This window comes from Curcuma longa, chromosome 3 (assembly GCF_044706935.1).
Source record: "Curcuma longa cultivar G26 ecotype Majalengka, Jawa Barat chromosome 3, ITB_CL_G26_1.1, whole genome shotgun sequence".
NCBI classification, from domain to species: Eukaryota; Viridiplantae; Streptophyta; class Magnoliopsida; order Zingiberales; family Zingiberaceae; genus Curcuma; species Curcuma longa.
The window spans coordinates 2,476,804-2,494,888 of NC_133863.1; the positions used below are offsets into that span (position 1 = coordinate 2,476,804).

Genomic DNA, 18,085 nt, shown 5'->3' on the forward strand with positions numbered 1-18,085 from the left:
CGTTTTGATCTTGTTAACCCAAGGAAAAACTCAGGGCCTCCCAATGGTGCACTAACTACGACGCATGGATCCATGATAGGACCACAAAAATTCTTCGGCATTGTTGATTTGGTGGCACAGCATTAAGAGTAGCCGATGCAGACAACTGACAAGCGACAAGTAGCAGAGAGTGAGAAAAAGTCGTATCAGTAAAGGAGAGAGAACAGGCAAAAGGAATGACGCGGCAGGGATTGCGATGCGGTTGGGGCAGTCCCCGCTCATTAATCTTCTCTCTGCTGTGAGCTCACCTACTTCTTTTTTGCTGCCTCATATAAGAACCATTTTGCACTCGTCCTGTCTCTGCCCCTTGTTTTGGCACACTCTCTCTGATTCTTCTGGTCCATTATTTATTACCTAGCTTGAGGTGAATATTATGAATAGATTATAGATATAATTTATTGCCTACAGAATGTTCTGTGTTCACTAGTTCAAATTTCATTATTCTTTATTGGAGCCTTCATGGATTTCTGCACTGAAATAAATTGAAGGTGAGAAGGTCAAACTGCACACTGTCCTCACCCAACCCTAGAAACAAACAAAGATGAGCACAGGACTGGGAATATGTGATCCGAAATCTGACTAAAAATCTCAGCTGCAGTACTCTTCTGACCTGAGATCACACTTTCTCATCATGCATCTGAAAGTAATGATATTAGGAAACTGTTACGTGACTTGTGGAATAGTTGCAAGTAGAAGGATTAAATTGTCATATAGAAAAATATATTACCAATGGAGGCTTCACTTGAACTAATTAAAGTTTGTAAGCTGCTAGAATGAACAACACTGCCTCTAAAGACATGTACACAGTTACAAACTTTATGGATACTCAAATTAGTGCTTCAGAAAACTCAACTATGAAGGACCAACCCTTATTGGCATATCCACACCAGATTGAAGACAGTAGTACTCCCTACTCGAGGCTAAATTTACTCTGCAAAAGTTAATCAAGGAATCTTGTTGGTATCCATTCGTGCACCTTAATAGGGAAGCTGTAGAATTCCTCATTTCTGGCATCATGCCTGTTGAAGGGTTTCAACCATGAGAAACCCCTGTCCGAGTAAGAAATCTTTGCCTCCAGTGTGTTGTCTAGAACTATTGCTACCATCAAAGCCACTGTTGGAGCTGATGAGAAGATTGAATTCAGTATGTCATTGAACTGCAAATCAACAACAAATCAGTTGTCATTCACAAAATGATAAGGAGAAACAAGCATGATTCATACCAGAATTAGGAAGGTGGTGTACTGAACATTGCAACAACTTACCCATCCAGCATCTGTTTTAGCTGGTCCATGGCCTGCTGAAGCTGTGAATTCATTGAAGTACTGAGGAACCGAGATGCCGAGAAAAAGTGAAGCGCCTAAGATGTACAGATTCCTCAAGGAGTTACTGTTGGCAAACTGAATGAATGAGATACCAACAGCAGCTATAATATCAAAAAAGGTGGTTATTAGTAGGATACTGAAGAAAAGTAGGAAGAAAGGCATGACTTGAGTTTTTTGTTCATTACTCACCGACAAATCCAAAGAGGATACAGTATATGGCGGCAAATATTGGTAATGGAATTGAGGCGAAGAAAGCCCCAAGTTTTCCTGATGAAAATTGTGTTTCAGGCAGAGTGTAAATGGTATTTGCTTTGTTGAAGTCAGTAATGTTTACCAAATATGGAGAAAAATATCATAAAACCCGTTGATATTTGGACGACTCTCCGACTTCCAACTCTTGTCAATCCCTGGAGCCCCACATTTTCACTGCAAACCGTAAGAATCAACTATCAGATGGAAAGCTTGTGAAACCTTTGATTACCATTCAGTATAACTGTGAGGATGAAGAATTGACATAGATGCAGTTGAACCAGCTGCGGCACCGAATATCGATTCAAGAAACATGCCTACACCCTATCCACAAAAAATCACAATGGCCATATCAAAATCTTTGTTTCACTGAGCAATCTCGCACTAAATTGTACAAATGACATGTTGTTTTAAACCTGAAAGCCAACACTTCGACTAAGCACATAAGCAGGAGGCGGCGTTGCGCCGGCTAAACGAGCAGCTGCATAATGGGCACCAGTTGACTGGTATGAAGCAAGGAGGAGACGTTCATTAGAATTGCTGAACGAGAGATTCAAACTAGATTTGGCGATCGAATCTGACCTCACAAGCTGCAACAAGCACTGCACCAATCATCCCAAATATATGACTCGCAACGAATATGGGCGTGCCCCACTGAAATGGGTATGGGATTTTTATCCTGGGACAAGCAATGTCAATGTGGAAGTTTGATGGAAATGATACAAAACAATTTATTTTGTATTGAGATTTACCATGGAGCAGAGGATATGAGGTATGATCTATCTGTTCGACAATGAACTTCAGTCTTCTCGGGGACATGGTTGTATGCGCCGGCGGCCGTAAGAATAGCAGCAAAAGCCCATGCAACCTTGACACAGAAGATTATGGAGAACCTCTCCAGCACAAAGTATGTGCTTAAATGATTGTGTTTTATGTACTGCGTAGTGTACCAAGAACATGAGTTTGGCATTTGTTCAAGGGCAAACTTTCTATCAACTGTCACATATCTTTGAATTCTTTACCTGTTGTGCTGTAATTAGCAACATTAGCAGTAATAATGCCGGTAATCCAATTTCCACACATTTTCCTACCTGAACAGATGGATGCTTTATTAAGTAAAATCTTTAAGGATTTGATTAACAAAATATCACACCTGAGGGAAGCCTCTGTCAAACAGCCCAAGTCCCACAACACATACTAAAGGAACTATAGTTACAGGACTGCAGAACCTGCAAGTGTTTTTATAATTCAAAATCGAGCATTCAGATACATGTTTTTAAAGAACAGTTAGCCATATGTCTACCTGAAGAGTCTTTCCCATGTTTTAGTGAAACCAAGAAATATGATGGTGAAGGAAGATATCATCAACGAACCTTGAATAGCTCTCATAGTATGGAGAAACCTCTGCAATAGCACCGAGATTTACTGAAACTAGTGGAATCTAAAATAAAATCCGACCAATTCAAGACCTCAAGCTATCCTTTTCTACTTATCCTTTAGATATATATCAATCTACCTGGTGTTCATTATTGTAAGTCCGCGAAGCAAAGTCTCTGATGATTGACATTACTGGAATGATGAACACAAAGGAAGAATTCATCACTGTGGGTAGTCGTGTTCCGATCAATGTCTGAAGCAGAGTGTTTACTCCACCCATGAACACAAGTGTTTGGATAACGCGTGCCTTGTCGCCCTGCTCCAATTAATCATCACAAAAGGTGTTCAATTTGTTGACTAAGGTCTGTGGAAATTTCAGTAACAGAAGAAGAATGATGATGTGAAGGGCTGTACATGGTCTCCACCCATTTGAGGCACAAGAAAAGAAGCTAGCATGACAATTGTTCCCAGCATAAGGATGTAATGTTGGAAAGCAAGCATCAAAACTTCAGCTGTAATCATCAAACCATTAACAGAATCATAAACCAGCTCGAAAACAGGTAACAAAAACAAAAAAAATGCCAACAAACACAGCTATAAAGGCTCGGTTGACTTCGAACAGTTAGAACAGGAGGTGGAAGGAAGGAGGAGAGTAGCTCACGCCATGAAGGGTTCGACTGGAGGCAGAACTGGAGATTGGGAAGCTGCTCCAGAGGAGGGTTACTCTGGTGGATTTCCCCAAACCCAACAGGAATCGGCACTGGCGTTGCTACTGGCGGAGCCACCACTGGTGGTTGCGCCGGCGGTGGTCCGTGGGTCATTGTCGCACCCTTCTCACTTTCCATCGTCTGATCGACTCACTGCCTCCGCTGCCACTCTTCTACCACCAACGTTTGCCTGACTCTCTGAAGGGAAAACGGAAGTTGGCAAATGATGTCAGACAGCGTCTTTCCAAGGATCTGGATCAAGATCAACACTGAAACAGAGTGATGCTTCTGACGTTGGGTACTGCTAGAATCATCGAATAATTTAATCAAGTTGCGATTTTATTAACCTCTGCAGTTTGCATCGAGTAGTCTGAATATTAAAATGGAAAGTGATTCATGTAACCTCTTCAAGAACGTTGCTTCCTGGAACATGCGCACGCAATTACTTCCCTTGTACTTGACTCAAAAAACTCAAGCAGTCGGCTTTGTTTGCACAAGGATGCATCGTCGTGTTAATGGAGCTAGCCATGCACGGAGAAAAAAAAGAGTAATTCACATGTCCATCTCAGAAATTGCAGCAGAGATCGTGCAGCATGGCGGAGAAATGATATTCAGGAAGACCTACAATTTCAGGTCAGGAGTCAGGTCGGCACCGACACACCTCCATCTCCATGTGACACTGCTAACATTCAAAAGCAGGCTTCGTTCGTTCCACTACTCAAGTCCTAAGATACAGAAACGGTTCCGTGGATTTGGCAAAAGATACAGCGGATCAAATAGGGATGCAACAGGTCAAATAGAATAACGTCAGAGGGTGGAATCAATGGATACAGACAGAGAAGTTGTTAAGTAGTCGCAAGGAAAGGAATCAGTCGTTTAACCTTTCTTCTTCAGTATGCATTGTTGGCGAGTGCAAGAGGTTGATTTTAAAAGGGAAATTGATGTCAGACTATTGCAATATTTTGAAGAACAATAGTGATTGGTGGGATCGACGATATCTCTCTGTCCCTGGAGAAAACTTCGAAGAACATAGTGATTGGTGGGACCGACGAGATCTCTCTGTTCCTGGAGAAAACTTCGAAGAACAATGGTGATGGATGGGAGGAGATCTCTATGGGATCCTTTTTAATCTGGGCCTATAATTACACCATACTGCAGAATTCACACGCTCTCTCGCTTTTCCAGCTGCCAACAATTCAGTTGGCGTAGAATTCGATTAGAAGAATGTGCTACGAGCAGGAGTGCGGCAAGTGTGGGAAGACCACCTGGGGAGGCTGCGGCGACCACGTCGCTATGGTGTACCGCAGGATCCCCGAGGCGCAGCGCTGCCACTGCCGCGACTGGCCGGGCGTGGTCGTGGGCGTCGTCGTCCCCAACACAATTCCACCTCCTCCTCCTCCTCTGCCTTCGAAGTATAATCCCGTCTCTGCTTGCACCTGCACCATCCAGTAGCGATACCTTTCTGTCCCCGCTTCAATCGATACAGTTTGGGATGTAATGATGTTTGGGATTGTGCGTGCACATGCATCGATCATCGATCGATGATCGAATATTGCAAGAATTGAATAAAGATTAGATGGATTTCGCTATCCAACCTTTATCGTCCTCACTATTTAAGCTTCTATATTTTCCGACAAGCAAATAAATAAACCATCCTCTGTTCTACGATAATTAGTTGATATCTGGCAGATCGGAGAAATGCATAAATAAACTCGCAAAACCACCGGAATTAGCTTGACAGACGGACCAAACTGAAGCACACAGAGCTTCTAATAGTTCTTATTCCTTGCGTTTCCTCTTTAGCTTCTTTCCACCTTCGAAGTCGTCGCAGTCGCGGATCAAAGGCACGTCCTTAGCTTCGTCCTCCTCCTCGGTGGCGAGGTTGATACAGGAGCAGCGTTCCAGAGACGCGAAGAACGCAGCGGAGATGCCGTTACCGACCCACGCGGCCGCTCGGTCAAGCCTACTACAGCCTGCAGGCCGCGCACGGCCGGGCAGCGAGCGGTTGGCGCGCTGACCTCCGGCGGCGGCGCAGCTGATCGGGCAGAAAAAAGCCTCACAAGAGGGCGGCATGAGATCAGGATTAACTATGGAATTGGTAGCAGAAGTTGCAGGAATCCTGGCGTGGTGGGTGCTGCTGCTAAAGAGAAGCAGCAAGCTAAGTGGGCTTAAAAGAAGGAATTGGCATCATGCTTGCTTGGATACTTGCCGCACTCATTAAAGTGGCATGCACTTCGTGCCAAACGGCGCTGAGGTGGTGGTGCTGCAGGTGAGGAGCCCCGTCCAAGGCTACATGGCAGCCTATTTTTTTTAGTTGGCGTAAAATATCTAATTTAATTCTGAGACGATCCATTTCATAAAAGTTTTTTATTGCAATCCGGTTATGTCCATCGCAATCCGGTCTAACAATCAGCATTCATGAATCCGTTATCCATTTTAAAGTAAAATCTTTATAAATGTATCCTGTTCGGGAAAGTCAACATCTTTGATAGTTGAAAGTGACACGTCACTTCTGGAACATAATTGAGTGGTTATGATGAAATAGAATTACAGAAGAGGTAAAGATTTAAATCTCAACAAATGAGATAATACTCGTGATAAATTATAATTTCTTAATTTACCTCTTCATATATGATCATAGGGTAAGTAACACATGATTCCTCAAAATCCAATTCTGCGCAAAGCCGACCTATTCTTTTCAGGGCTTGACTCCGCTTAAGGCCTAACTCCTCTCAGAGTTCGACTCTGCTCAAGGCGTGACTCCACTCAATGTTGGACTTTGCTCGACGGCCGACTCCTCAATCAACAATCTCATTGAGTTCGCACACTTGATCGTCATCTGAACAATATATGAAATAGTAAAGTACTTAATGATAGATCAAATATCTTATTAATATGACATAGTTTAGTATTCTACTACGCATAAATGATAGAATCTTCAACTACCACACGGATGAAATATTTTTCTAACCGTCGATGTAATACCACCTCTGTCTTCTTATATAAACCTCTCTCTTTGTGGGTGTAGGTACACTTCTATACGCACACTCAACATTTTCTCTCCTTCTTCTTTATCTTCGATTGACTTGAATTTTGGAGTGACCGAGTCAGAGCACCTCTAATTTTCATTTTAATTATTTATTTTTCTTTGGAGCTCTATAGAGATACCATTCTCTTCACCAAGTAATGAGATTTGTACCCTCTATTAACACAACAGCTAAGTGTCCAAGAAGATCTCAAATAGAAACAAATTCTAGATGATCATCGACAGATTTAACCAACGCACTGTGCTACTTAGGGTTACATCAGAGGCTATTGATTCATTGACCAAAGCAGTATAGAAATAAATAATTAGGAACACTATTGAAGCTAAAAAATGTAAAGAAGTGTGACTGTGATGGTCCATTTAAATTGATCCTTTTTTCCTCAATTAAGTTTGGCTTTCAATGTAAGGAGAGATGTTTGTGATAAATAATAATTAATTATTATAGGAGTACATTTTTGCCGATCCAATTAATATTAAAGGCATGTTTATCCGCAAATATATGAATATTTATACATCCACTTTGGTGTATATTCAGAAAAGAAATGGTTACGTTGCTTGCAAATAAACCAAATACCAAATTAACGTCTGGAAATCTGGAACAAAAGTTTGCGGAGACAGAATTAACATATATATGAATAATGCTGCACGCATGCAATGCAAGCATGTGCCCTACTCCGATTCCTCCACCCACGCCTCCACTCGCAGGAGCAGGAACCCAACGGCGACGCCGACCAAAACGAGGCCGTTCATGATCGCCGCGATCTGGAAAATTTCCCCCGCGGCGTTGCAGGTCGTCGACAATGCTCCGCCCCTGCTCCGCTTCCCCTTCGACTGCGCTCGCAGGGAGCTCGCAACCTTCGCGAAGGACCGTGCGGCGGTCGCCGGCTGGCCGAGGGATGATACCTCGTTGTCGGCCTTGAGCCCTGAGAAGGAGTTCAGGCCTCCGACGTACCGCACCCTGGGCTTCCTCCTCCTCGTTCCGGAGCATGAAACGGTTGCCGCCGCCGCGGCTGAGAGTGCTGCTGCGGAGATGGCTGCCATTGAAAGTTTTGGAAAATCAGATGAGAAGATTTAGGAGAATTGAACAGAGGTTCGTATGATAAAGGAAAGGAGAGGGATTTGGAGATAAGGTGAGTAGGCAGATGACTCGCTGCCAATGATACTATATCTGCTCAAGTGAGGTCCAAAATTGATTCGAATTGATTGGTCCAGTAAAGGCCACTCCTCCCACGAAATACACGCTAATTTTGTTTGTGATTTAATTTGGCTACTTCTTAATAGCCAAATTGGGCAAATCTTTAATAGCAGAAAGGTATATAGGAGAGTCGATGTATCTTATTAATAGCAGAAAGGTACCCACTTAACAGTAGAAACAACAATGACCGGCAGGCTCACACATTACAGAAACAGTAATAGTGAACTCGACGATATGGCATATCCGCAACACCCAGCAGGCAGGAAACGAAGACACGAAGCCGGAAACATGACCATCGATGTGCTTAACAAGGGCAACTGGCAAAGAGCACTTAGTACTCATCCTCTTCGCCTTCTTCATCCACAGGGCACTCTGCGCCAACCTCCTCATAGTCCTTCTCAAGTGCAGCAAGATCCTCACGGGCCTCAGAGAATTCTCCTTCCTCCATTCCCTCACCAACATACCAGTGCACAAAGGCCCTCTTAGCATACATGAGGTCGAACTTGTGATCGATGCGCGAGAAGACTTCAGCGACGCTGGTGGAGTTGGATATCATGCACACAGCTCTCTGCACTTTGGCCAGATCACCGCCAGGCACCACAGTAGGCGGTTGGTAGTTGATCCCGCACTTGAACCCAGTCGGGCACCAGTCGACGAACTGAATGGTGCGTTTGGTCTTGATGGTAGCAACAGCGGCATTAACATCCTTAGGCACGACGTCTCCACGGTACATGAGACAACAAGCCATGTACTTCCCATGACGCGGGTCGCATTTTGCCATCATGGAAGAAGGTTCGAAGGCAGTATTGGTGATTTCAGCAACGGAGAGTTGTTCATGGTAAGCCTTTTCCGCAGAGATGACAGGGGCGTAGGATGAGAGCATGAAGTGGATCCTTGGATATGGAACCAGATTGGTCTGGAACTCGGTGACATCGACGTTCAGAGCACCATCGAACCTCAGTGATGCGGTCAAAGAAGAAATGACCTGTCCATGAACAGGTTAGTTATAAATTAACTACCAATGAACATTTTGAGGCTTCACAGCCGCATGAAGCAGCAGTGACAGACCTGAGAAACGAGGCGATTGAGATTGGTGTAGGTGGGGCGTTCTATGTCGAGGGAACGCCTACAAATGTCATATATTGCCTCATTGTCAAGGAGAACAGACACATCAGTGTGCTCCAGAAGAGAATGGGTCGACAAAACACTGTTGTAGGGCTCAACCACAGAGGTAGAGACCTGAGGAGATGGGTAGACAGTGAAGCCCAACTTGGATTTCTTGCCATAGTCCACGGACAAACGCTCAAGGAGAAGAGAACCAAGGCCAGAGCCAGTGCCTCCACCAACAGCATTGAAAACCAGGAACCCTTGGAGACCAGTGCAATTGTCGGCTAGCTTTCTGATGCGATCAAGGCAGAGATCAACAATTTCTTTGCCAACTGCAATGGAAGGAACAGAAAAATTGTTAAACATGTTGCAATTGATTAAAATTGCATAAAACCAAAACGAACTTAGGTGTTAATGTAATTACTGGTATAGTGGCCCCGGGCAAAGTTATTTGCAGCATCTTCCTTGCCGTTAATGAGCTGTTCAGGGTGGAAGAGCTGGCGGTATGCCCCAGTTCTTACTTCATCGATGACATTAGGTTCTAGATCAACAAAGACCGCACGAGGGACATGCTTCCCAGCTCCAGTCTCGCTGAAAAAAGTGTTGAATGCATCGTCGCCGCCACCAATGGTTTTATCACTAAGCATTTGGCCATCAGGCTGGACAAAAGCATATTGTTAATGCTGGTGGACATCATTCAATACCACTTACGTATACGTATAGAAATTGTCCGACTGTCAAGTGCTTCAAAAAGCCGTTAAAAAAAAACAATGCTCTTTTACCCTTACAACGTGAAAGAAATTGATCAGCTAATTGACAACTCGCCAAAACAAGAAGCATTAAATTATCGCAATGTACAATAACGGAATGATCTTTAACGGATTTTACAAAATGTGCAGATCGGAAGTACCAATATGAAATATCGCAATGTACAAAAAAATGATAATTGATTTGACATTAAAATAGAAGATTAATCAAACAGAACACAAGTTAAAATAGCCAGAAAAATATACACTTCCAACTTTCACTCATAAAATATAGAGGGAAGGAAAATTATTCAAAATAGAAGGCTCTAAACTGTAGAAATGGATTTAACAACTAAAAAATAGAGGAACCAAATCCACATATATCAGAGATGATCTCCAACTATTTTAGCAATGCATATCTTTGGCATTGGACATCATCATACGGGGATAACTAAATCCATCGAGCAACAAAACAGATCTCTATTATCATTCATTATTAGAATGCAAACAATTGGAGGTGCAAAAGGAATGGTTAAAAAATTGAGATACGATCACGAATCGCAGGCAAACCACGGACCTAGTTCCTACAAACAAGAACACGCAAGCACCTTAACCAGACTTCATTAATAAAAAAACAGATCAACGCAAAAGCAGCACAAATCGGCAGATCAACAACGAATATCTAGATCCAACAGCAGCCTCCATAAACATTCATAGATCTAAAAAAGGGGAAGAACGCTAGAAGCTCAAACGGGAATAAAAAGAAGGCGAAACAAACCTGGATGCCATGCTCGAGGCAGTAAAGTTCCCAACATGCATTTCCGACCTGGATGCCGGCTTGCCCGATGTGGATCGAGATGCACTCTCTCATCTTCGCAGATCAGGAATGGAATCGAGGGGGCAAAGAAAAAAAGACGGAAAATGCAGAAGAAATTGAGGCGTGTGCTAAGACGCCGTCAAATGCCTTGACCTCCATTTCGTGCCTCGGCCATGGATTTTAAATGGAGGCGGGTGGTGGGGAGCGATGTTAGGGTTTCGGTTAACCGGGGTTAGCTAACCGCGGTTAGTGCATTGGAAGGCAAGAGTGCGAGACCGCAGGGCCAACGAGCCGAACCACCAGTCCCGGTGAAAGTGCCACGTGGACTTTCTTCTCTAATTTGAATTCAAAACTTAAATAATTATTATCACACAAAATCATTGTTTACATTTATATTAATGAGAATTTGCTGGAAAAAAAAAGATTTACAAAAACAATTATCCACCGTTGAAATTTAAGCGTTGACCATCAGATCTTTCCAGCCGTAGGACCTCTATGAAAGTTGCTATGAACAAGTTTCCACCACCATTAACATAGCAATGCCTATGATAAGCTAATACAGGTAAATAGATCTTAAAACCACAAATTAGAATCCAAAATAAATTTCCTATTAGAAGAGAATTACAAAACCACAAATCTCCGGTTCATATGTATAGAGAGGGAGAGAGGATGAACTTGATTCGCTAGTTAGGTATCCTGTTGCAAGCACTACCCAGAGGCCTCCACCAGATACAACCTCCTGCAAGGTGTTCCATCTTCTGGGTGGATCTCCATGGACCTCGGCAAGCTCCTTAGCTTATCGAACAGGTTGTGGGAGTCACTCAACAACCCAAAGTGGGCGTCAGGGTCCCCTATCTGCGACAGCTTGACGTGGCCATACCCAAGACTAGGTAACAAATGATCAGGCCAATCGCTGTAGAACTGGAAGGTGGAATTGGAGAGCGAGGTGGAAGACTTGTTCATGAAGTCCGCTAGGAGTACACTGTGTGTGGAGGAGCAACTGGCGGCTATGGTCTCGAGGACTTGCATGGCATGGAGGTGAGGGCGGTAGTAAAGAATGCCCTCGAGCACCCACACTGTTTGCCTCTCTGGTACGTACCCGCTCTTCTGCAGCTTGTCGATCCAGTCTCCTTCTCTGATGTCAGCTGCGACTCTGGTCAACGACTTGGCTCGCATCGTAATCTGGTGCTCTTTGGCCGACACCATTACTTCCTTGAGCAGAGACGCCTTGATCTGCAACAGCTCCGGGAAGTCGACCTCGAACACCATGCTTTCCTTGAGGCAGCTCAGCCTGTAGGGTCTCGCATCCATGCCTGTGAATTGGAACCCTTCAGGATAACTTAATGTAGATGTTTGCAGTGATGGTTAACTGCGCACTGACCTGCACCGAGAAGAACAACCTGAGAGGCCCTGTCGGCGAAGGAGTCGATGGCGGCTTCCAGCCGGGAATCGAACCACAAAGTTCGGATCGCAAGAATCACGCCGGAGATTTCCCGGGCATTGTTGAGCTTGTCCTGCTTCATCTTCTCGTAGAGGTTCCTGAGGTAGCTCTCCCCTGCCAACACCGCGGCCATGGGGTCATGAACGACGTGGCTCCACAGCGCGCGGCCGGCCGCTGTCTGGCAGGCGCTGCGCCGGAGGAAGTCCCACTCGCGTTCGATCGTCTCGTGCAGCGAGCGAACGGCGTCGGACGTGAGAACGTCGAAGAGCTGCAGCTCCTCCAGCCATCCAAGGGAGCTGATCTCTTCATGGGACATGGCGTGCAAGGAGCAAAAGATGGGACTGATGCACAGGTGTAGAGGAATAAAGTTGAGTGGAGGCTTGGAGCGGAGAAGATAAGGAAAGAGAACCACACACGATCCAACTAAAGGAGAATTGCAGATCAAACTACAATTCCATCCTCGGTTTCAGAGGAGGATTGGTGGGTGGGTGACTACTGTGCTCGGATATGCTTCATTTGGACCACCCATTATTGGAGGTATCAGACCTTCCAAGCCCCAGAGGGAGCTATGGTTGCTTAGAGTACTTGTTTTTGGCTGGGTCCTATCTCCAGTTGGACTGTTGCTTTTTAGCGTTAAGAGTTAAGACGATGGGAAGCTACGAGGAAGACAAGAGGGCTCCCTTGTCAGCAGGGTTGGGACTGGGAGAAGGCTATGGTTGGCTTTCACTTTCTAGTGGCCAGAGCTCCATGAGAGAAAACAGGGCGGAATAGCAGACAAATTGTGACTCTTGTTTAGAGCTGTCAGACGAACATTCAATTTGAATGGGGAGGTTCAGACTTACTCCATGACTCTCGTTTGGCATGGTTCGGTGCTTGGGCACGTGCAGACTTCAGTTGCTCTGACTGCAAACACACACAATATAATAAGAAAAACAATAAATCTTTCATGCCTCTAATTAGGGGGTTTCAATTTTTGTAGACAACATAAGGACACAAAAAAGCGTCATACAAGGGTAAACAATGTGGATCGAGGTGGGGTATTATCTTGCATATATGTGGGTTAACTCATTATAATAAATATGTAATCAATTTTTCATTAGTGCACTTCCTTTTTAGGAGAAAATATAGTTTGGACAAATTGGGAGATCGCTTAGGAGGCAGCAAGCAAGCACATCAGATTCTAGGACTGGGTTAAGTCATTGCACCAGGAGATGGATCATAGTATTCATCAGTAAGAACGAGCATTCCTCCATCCCCGCTGCCGAGCTCTCTGCTCCCACAGCGCTGTTAGTTTCTTTTGTTGTAATAGTGCTGCCTCAGCTCTCTCTCGGGCCTCTTCACAAGTATCCATCCCTGAACTGCATTTGTCGGCTTCCTTTTGATATTGTGATGCCAACTTCTTTGCCTCGAGCAATGTAACATCGGCACGATGTTGAGCTTCAGTTGCATGTTCATTTTTCAACTTCAATTCTTCAGCCAGAAGATCTATGAAATTCTTATCCATTTCTTCACTGACCTCTGGGTCAGGTTTTGCACAATCTGCACCAAAGGAACGTCAAAAGCTATAAAGGATTGAGTGAAGAAACGGGCAATCAAAACTATAACTGAACAAAGATGCAGCGGCAAACAGGATGAAAGCGAACATATAACAAGTACCAACACGTGCACCTGATAGCATTTGACTCTGACTTTATTGTTACAGGCACAACCAGAGAGGGTAGTCAAACTACCGCCTAAAAACCTTGCTAAATATGTTCATACAGCGCATGAAATAACCAGCAATAATTTTTTATTTATATTTTATCAGATGCATATGCTTAATTCTCGGATCCTCTTAAAAGAGTAGAATCATTGAATGAACTGCATACTCTGTAGTTAAAATGCGAAATCATCTTATTCAGCTAGTGCAGAATTTATTTTACTAAAGCATCAAAGCAAGAAGAGATAACATATGATGTAGATTGAGGAAATCCTAGCTATTCAGCACCACGTTTTCAGTGATCAATAGTCAAACCTAATCGAAGCTAAGAGTTTGACACACATTGATCACCAGTGTAATGGCAAGAACCATATAGAGCCCAAGTTGCAGAGCAATGATTATAATGGAACCAGAAAAGACTGTTTTACATAAAATAAGCTGAAGGTTTGTCTGCCATTTCATTGTCATCTCTATCAAATAATCAACTGTAAATAAACTGAGACGACGTGGTAATATATGATATGGATGAAACAAGAATGCTAAATTGCAGAAACATAGTCATTGTGCCTACCATTGAAAAAGCCACATATGTAGTAATAACGAATAACCTTGGGCAATGTTTGTTATCATCCCCCTCCTCATCAAGCCATATTTGTCCCAATAATTTGGGATTGAGTATATGAATCTATGCAAGACAATATAACAGGTGATATTCAAATCTATAACAAGATTAATTATTTTCTTATTGCAATATAATTATTCTTTTCTGCAATTTAATTATTTTTCTCATTACAATTTAATTACTCTTTTCATCGCAACTTAATTACTTTTCTTATTGCAATTTATCTATCTTTCTCATTGCAATTTAATTATTTTCTAATTGTACTTAATTATTGTTCTTTAATTTTCTAGTTGCACTTTAATTAATTTTCTCATTGCATTTATTACATTTTCTCATAGCATCTCACTCTATTTTCTCATTGCAAATTAATTTATTTTGTCATCACATCTCACTCTATTATATTATTGCAAGTTAATTCATTTTATTTTCACAAGTTAATTTATTTTATTGTTGCAAGTTAATTTATTTTATCTTTGTAAGTTAATTTATTTTATCTTTGAAAGTTATTTTATCATTGTCAATTACTTATTCTTCTAATTGTCAGTAAATTGATCATCTTTTCACTGCATATTTTTATACACATGCGCACTTGGATCTACCATTTGATTTAAGGGTTGCGATTGAAAGAAAATTTTAAATTGTCTATTCAACTACTCAAGGAGGTAGTTCTGATTTATCAGAAAATACAGTCATATATTTAGTTCTTGTTAGAGTAATTTTAAAGCCTTGCGCAACTTTTTGTGATTATTAGTCATAAAATTGTTGTATATACTATCACATGAACTTAGATACATGAAATGGCACGGTCTCTTGACTTGGACACCAGCTCATGTTTTGTGTGTTGCCATTGTAACTATATGATCTAACCTATGGCAAAACAACAACCCACAACAACATAAACCAAATGCAAATACATATATACACGGAAAGTCCAAGACGAGGAGAAAATCACTAGAAGTAGGCTACAAATACAATTAAACATATAATGACAAAATAAGCACAAGAATCAAAACTGTTAAGCCTCATTAAAGCTAATGTTATATACAATTTTGAATCATATCTTTTTCTAAGCGTGACACTGAGATATCTACAGGGTAACATGTATGCAATACTATGTTATACATGACATAAGAGAATTAGCATATTTAATGATGGATGCTAAAATGGATGTTGCCCTTGACACCAAATTTTTGTTAGATCTTGACTCTAATTTTCATCAGTTCACATGAGCCTATGCAAAGAAACAAAAAACTATTACTTACCAAGTGCTACCTATTCAAGTGTCTTTAAATAATAGCTGAATGAGACTGATTCATTAGGTGGCAAACTTCATAGAGTTCCAATTTGGCTATAAGATTTCTACATGGGAGACCAGTCTACTCAGTCTACACAACTTGGTGAACCCGCCCTCACTTATATGTTCAAGTTGCTTGTGCTATAGCTGATTATTTCTGACTCAGACAAGCACGGGATTGAAATTGTGGCATCACCAACAACAGCGTCATTGATGACACACAAACTGACTAGCCTTCTACACTTTGAAATGACTACCGGAAGTGACTAACCTTCAACTAGCTTTGGAGCCTTCTAGTTCCACATTGGTGATATTGCATCATTTCTACTCCCCAATCTCACAGTTCTTCCATCTCTTCATTTAAAAATGTAAGATCAGCTGCAGCATTTTTTTCCTTCTCAGTCTTGTAATATACTGAGGAACATGCGATGTGATCAACTATATTTTCCTTTTCCATATAACTAACATTGGACATCAGTTGAAAGATAAATTCCCATGCTACCATTGAACGTCAGTTGAAAGAGTAATTCCAATGCTACCATTGAGTCAGTTCATGACATAGGATACTGGAAAACTTCTCTGCTTAGAGGTTAGGTAGAACTATACTGAAATGTTGATGGTTTGCAGATCTCCTGCTTGTTATCTCTCTCTTACTTACATGTAGTTTGCAGCTATAACATAAACAAGCATTTTCCTGTTAGATATTACTCAGAGTTGGTTTTTGTTGGGTATTTGACCCTCTTAACCAGATATTACAGCTGTTGGTTTGGACAGGTTCAGACAGGACAGAAGATACTAGAAATACCCTTAAGATGGACTTGAATACAGCGCTTTCAGGAATTTATGAATATTAGACTTGATATCATCATCGCCATGAATATAGGATATACTATGCATGTACACAATCAACTCCATAACTTTAAGCCAATCAGTTATTATCTTCATTTTTGAGACTATTTTCAGAAACATTTGACAAATTTTAACGAAAAGGAGTGGAAAATGTTAATAAGGATCAACGTTTTAGGTAATTCACATAACATGTATATACGCTAGTATGGATGTATAACAAGCAAAATCCAAAGTGATTGAAAATTTGTAACTCTTTCAATGCAATCACTTCCAAGGAACAAGAATGGTTGCAGCTGAAGATACTAGATTATAGTTAGAAACATATTCAATAATTCAGGATCAGATATTCACCATGATGCATCTATCTTGCCGTTTATTTGGCTCCAAAAAAGAAATAGTAAATAAAGCACTCGACACTTTAACAGTCGTCATTTTAATCATAAGCTAACCAAATTTATGAAGCTCACCGATTTAGCAATTATTAAAATCAGGCTCCCAAAGTAATTAATCAGATAATGCTCGGACTAAAAAAATCTCATTTATTTCATCGACTCGATATAAATGTAAATTTAAAACACAATTAAAGATTAGGGATAAAAAACATGTGACTAACCTGTGGAGGACACATTGATCAACTCTGCAAAACAGAAAATATAATTCAGAACTTTCGAGCACAAGAAATCTATAATTATGATCAACTCACTAATAGATCTCGAAACCAAAAAAGAGAGAGAGAGAGAAAGAGATCCTAAGATCCAAGAGAGAAGATGCGCCAGATCGTCGTCAGATCTGATCGACGACTGGATGAAAGATAACGAAAATGTGGAAGGGTGAGGGAGAACCTTCAGGAAGGGAGAGGAGGGGCTGAGCGGAACAATCGCAAGCGGCGCAAAGAGGGCAGGCAGAGGAGTTGCCGAGGGCTTCGGCGACGTGCCAGTAGAGCGGAGGGCCGACGATGTACCCGGCGAGGCCGAGGGCCATCACAACCAGGACGATTCTCACCAGGTTCGGGTTGATTCCGTCGCCGCCGATGCCGCCGCCGAGGAGAACGCCCCCGGCCATTTGCGAACTCTATGTGGAGACAGAACCAGAGGAGAAAAGCCAAAAGAAGAAGAAAGAAAACGGAGGGGGAGAAGAGTAGGGCACCGGCGGCGCCAGAATTGGGGAAGTGGGCTGTCGGCGTCGGCAGGCAGCAGTTACTGCGGCAGCGCCAAACGCGGTTTGTGCGATCAGTGAGTGGCGACGAAAGTATCAGATTGAGTTTTCTTGAGGAACGAGTGGGAGGCCGCCGAACCGTTTCCATCAAAACAAGCGATAGGATCCCAGCCACGTGACTGTGGGACCCACATTTGGAACCAGACGAAATACTAAAATTATGAGAATAAATACGAAAATGGAATGCCCATTTCTACAGATGTTTAGCAGAAGTGAATGAATGGTAGAGGATCTAATTTTCTGCTACTTTTAGTAAATAAAATAATAGTATTAAAGAAAAACAAAATTAATAAAGAAAGAAAAGGGAAAAATGTGAATTTGGTTCATTGGAAAGCAAAATAGATATATATATATATAT

At 42.2% G+C, this 18,085-nt stretch overlaps 5 protein-coding genes across 6 annotated transcripts; all 5 read right to left on the bottom strand.

Annotated features, from left to right (window-relative positions):
- Positions 1-812: 812 nt before the first annotated feature.
- LOC141823237 (nucleobase-ascorbate transporter 3-like) lies at positions 813-3,834 on the bottom strand. The gene is made up of 14 exons (XM_074710500.1): positions 3,651-3,834; positions 3,404-3,501; positions 3,129-3,305; positions 2,916-3,016; positions 2,766-2,841; positions 2,635-2,703; positions 2,365-2,549; positions 2,195-2,291; positions 2,029-2,115; positions 1,878-1,936; positions 1,698-1,789; positions 1,553-1,630; positions 1,304-1,464; positions 813-1,195 (listed from the first exon to the last, which is right to left on the bottom strand). The coding sequence occupies exons 1-14, from the start codon at positions 3,832-3,834 to the stop codon at positions 980-982; spliced, it is 1,680 nt and encodes a 559-aa protein (XP_074566601.1). The 3' UTR covers positions 813-979.
- Positions 3,835-7,297: 3,463 nt separating this feature from the next.
- LOC141825492 (uncharacterized) lies at positions 7,298-7,877 on the bottom strand. Its single transcript, XM_074712874.1, has one exon. The coding sequence runs from the start codon at positions 7,781-7,783 to the stop codon at positions 7,412-7,414; it is 372 nt and encodes a 123-aa protein (XP_074568975.1). The 5' UTR covers positions 7,784-7,877; the 3' UTR covers positions 7,298-7,411.
- Positions 7,878-8,057: 180 nt separating this feature from the next.
- On the bottom strand, positions 8,058-10,740 carry LOC141823400 (tubulin alpha-2 chain-like). Of its 2 annotated transcripts, XM_074710680.1 has the most exons (5): positions 10,569-10,740; positions 9,469-9,703; positions 9,006-9,376; positions 8,464-8,922; positions 8,058-8,375 (listed from the first exon to the last, which is right to left on the bottom strand). In XM_074710680.1, exons 1-5 carry the CDS (start codon positions 10,659-10,661, stop codon positions 8,103-8,105), a joined length of 1,431 nt encoding a protein of 476 aa, XP_074566781.1. In that variant the 5' UTR covers positions 10,662-10,740; the 3' UTR covers positions 8,058-8,102. The 2 variants fall into 2 exon arrangements, with proteins under 2 accessions (XP_074566781.1, XP_074566780.1); XM_074710679.1 differs by having other exon boundaries at positions 8,178-8,922.
- A 315-nt stretch (positions 10,741-11,055) lies between these two features.
- Positions 11,056-12,630, bottom strand: LOC141825002 (uncharacterized). The gene is made up of 2 exons (XM_074712365.1): positions 11,989-12,630; positions 11,056-11,920 (listed from the first exon to the last, which is right to left on the bottom strand). Exons 1-2 carry the CDS (start codon positions 12,362-12,364, stop codon positions 11,316-11,318), a joined length of 981 nt encoding a protein of 326 aa, XP_074568466.1. The 5' UTR covers positions 12,365-12,630; the 3' UTR covers positions 11,056-11,315.
- Positions 12,631-13,035: 405 nt separating this feature from the next.
- On the bottom strand, positions 13,036-17,765 carry LOC141825392 (uncharacterized). The gene is made up of 3 exons (XM_074712776.1): positions 17,355-17,765; positions 17,126-17,149; positions 13,036-13,587 (listed from the first exon to the last, which is right to left on the bottom strand). Exons 1-3 carry the CDS (start codon positions 17,572-17,574, stop codon positions 13,277-13,279), a joined length of 555 nt encoding a protein of 184 aa, XP_074568877.1. The 5' UTR covers positions 17,575-17,765; the 3' UTR covers positions 13,036-13,276.
- Between the last annotated feature and the right edge of the window lie 320 nt (positions 17,766-18,085).

Excerpts from the sequence above, each read along its gene's own strand:
- LOC141823237 (XM_074710500.1), bottom strand. The coding sequence starts at position 3,834 with ATGGAAAGTGAGAAGGGTGCGACAATGACCCACGGACCACCGCCGGCG. Across the intron at positions 2,116-2,194 it reads TGCTTGTTGCAGCTTGTGAG|TCAACTGGTGCCCATTATGC; the intron begins GTCAGATTCGAT and ends GCTTCATACCAG. Across the intron at positions 1,196-1,303 it reads CTAAAACAGATGCTGGATGG|TTCAATGACATACTGAATTC; the intron begins GTAAGTTGTTGC and ends GTTGATTTGCAG.
- LOC141825492 (XM_074712874.1), bottom strand. The coding sequence starts at position 7,783 with ATGGCAGCCATCTCCGCAGCAGCACTCTCAGCCGCGGCGGCGGCAACC.
- LOC141823400 (XM_074710680.1), bottom strand. The coding sequence starts at position 10,661 with ATGAGAGAGTGCATCTCGATCCACATCGGGCAAGCCGGCATCCAGGTC. Across the intron at positions 9,704-10,568 it reads GCCTCGAGCATGGCATCCAG|CCTGATGGCCAAATGCTTAG; the intron begins GTTTGTTTCGCC and ends GCTTTTGTCCAG. Across the intron at positions 8,923-9,005 it reads TCAATCGCCTCGTTTCTCAG|GTCATTTCTTCTTTGACCGC; the intron begins GTCTGTCACTGC and ends GTTCATGGACAG.
- LOC141825002 (XM_074712365.1), bottom strand. The coding sequence starts at position 12,364 with ATGTCCCATGAAGAGATCAGCTCCCTTGGATGGCTGGAGGAGCTGCAG. Across the intron at positions 11,921-11,988 it reads GGTTGTTCTTCTCGGTGCAG|GCATGGATGCGAGACCCTAC; the intron begins GTCAGTGCGCAG and ends TCCAATTCACAG.
- LOC141825392 (XM_074712776.1), bottom strand. The coding sequence starts at position 17,574 with ATGGCCGGGGGCGTTCTCCTCGGCGGCGGCATCGGCGGCGACGGAATC. Across the intron at positions 17,150-17,354 it reads CCTCCTCTCCCTTCCTGAAG|AGTTGATCAATGTGTCCTCC; the intron begins GTTCTCCCTCAC and ends TCTGTTTTGCAG. Across the intron at positions 13,588-17,125 it reads GATCAATGTGTCCTCCACAG|ATTGTGCAAAACCTGACCCA; the intron begins GTTAGTCACATG and ends CCTTTGGTGCAG.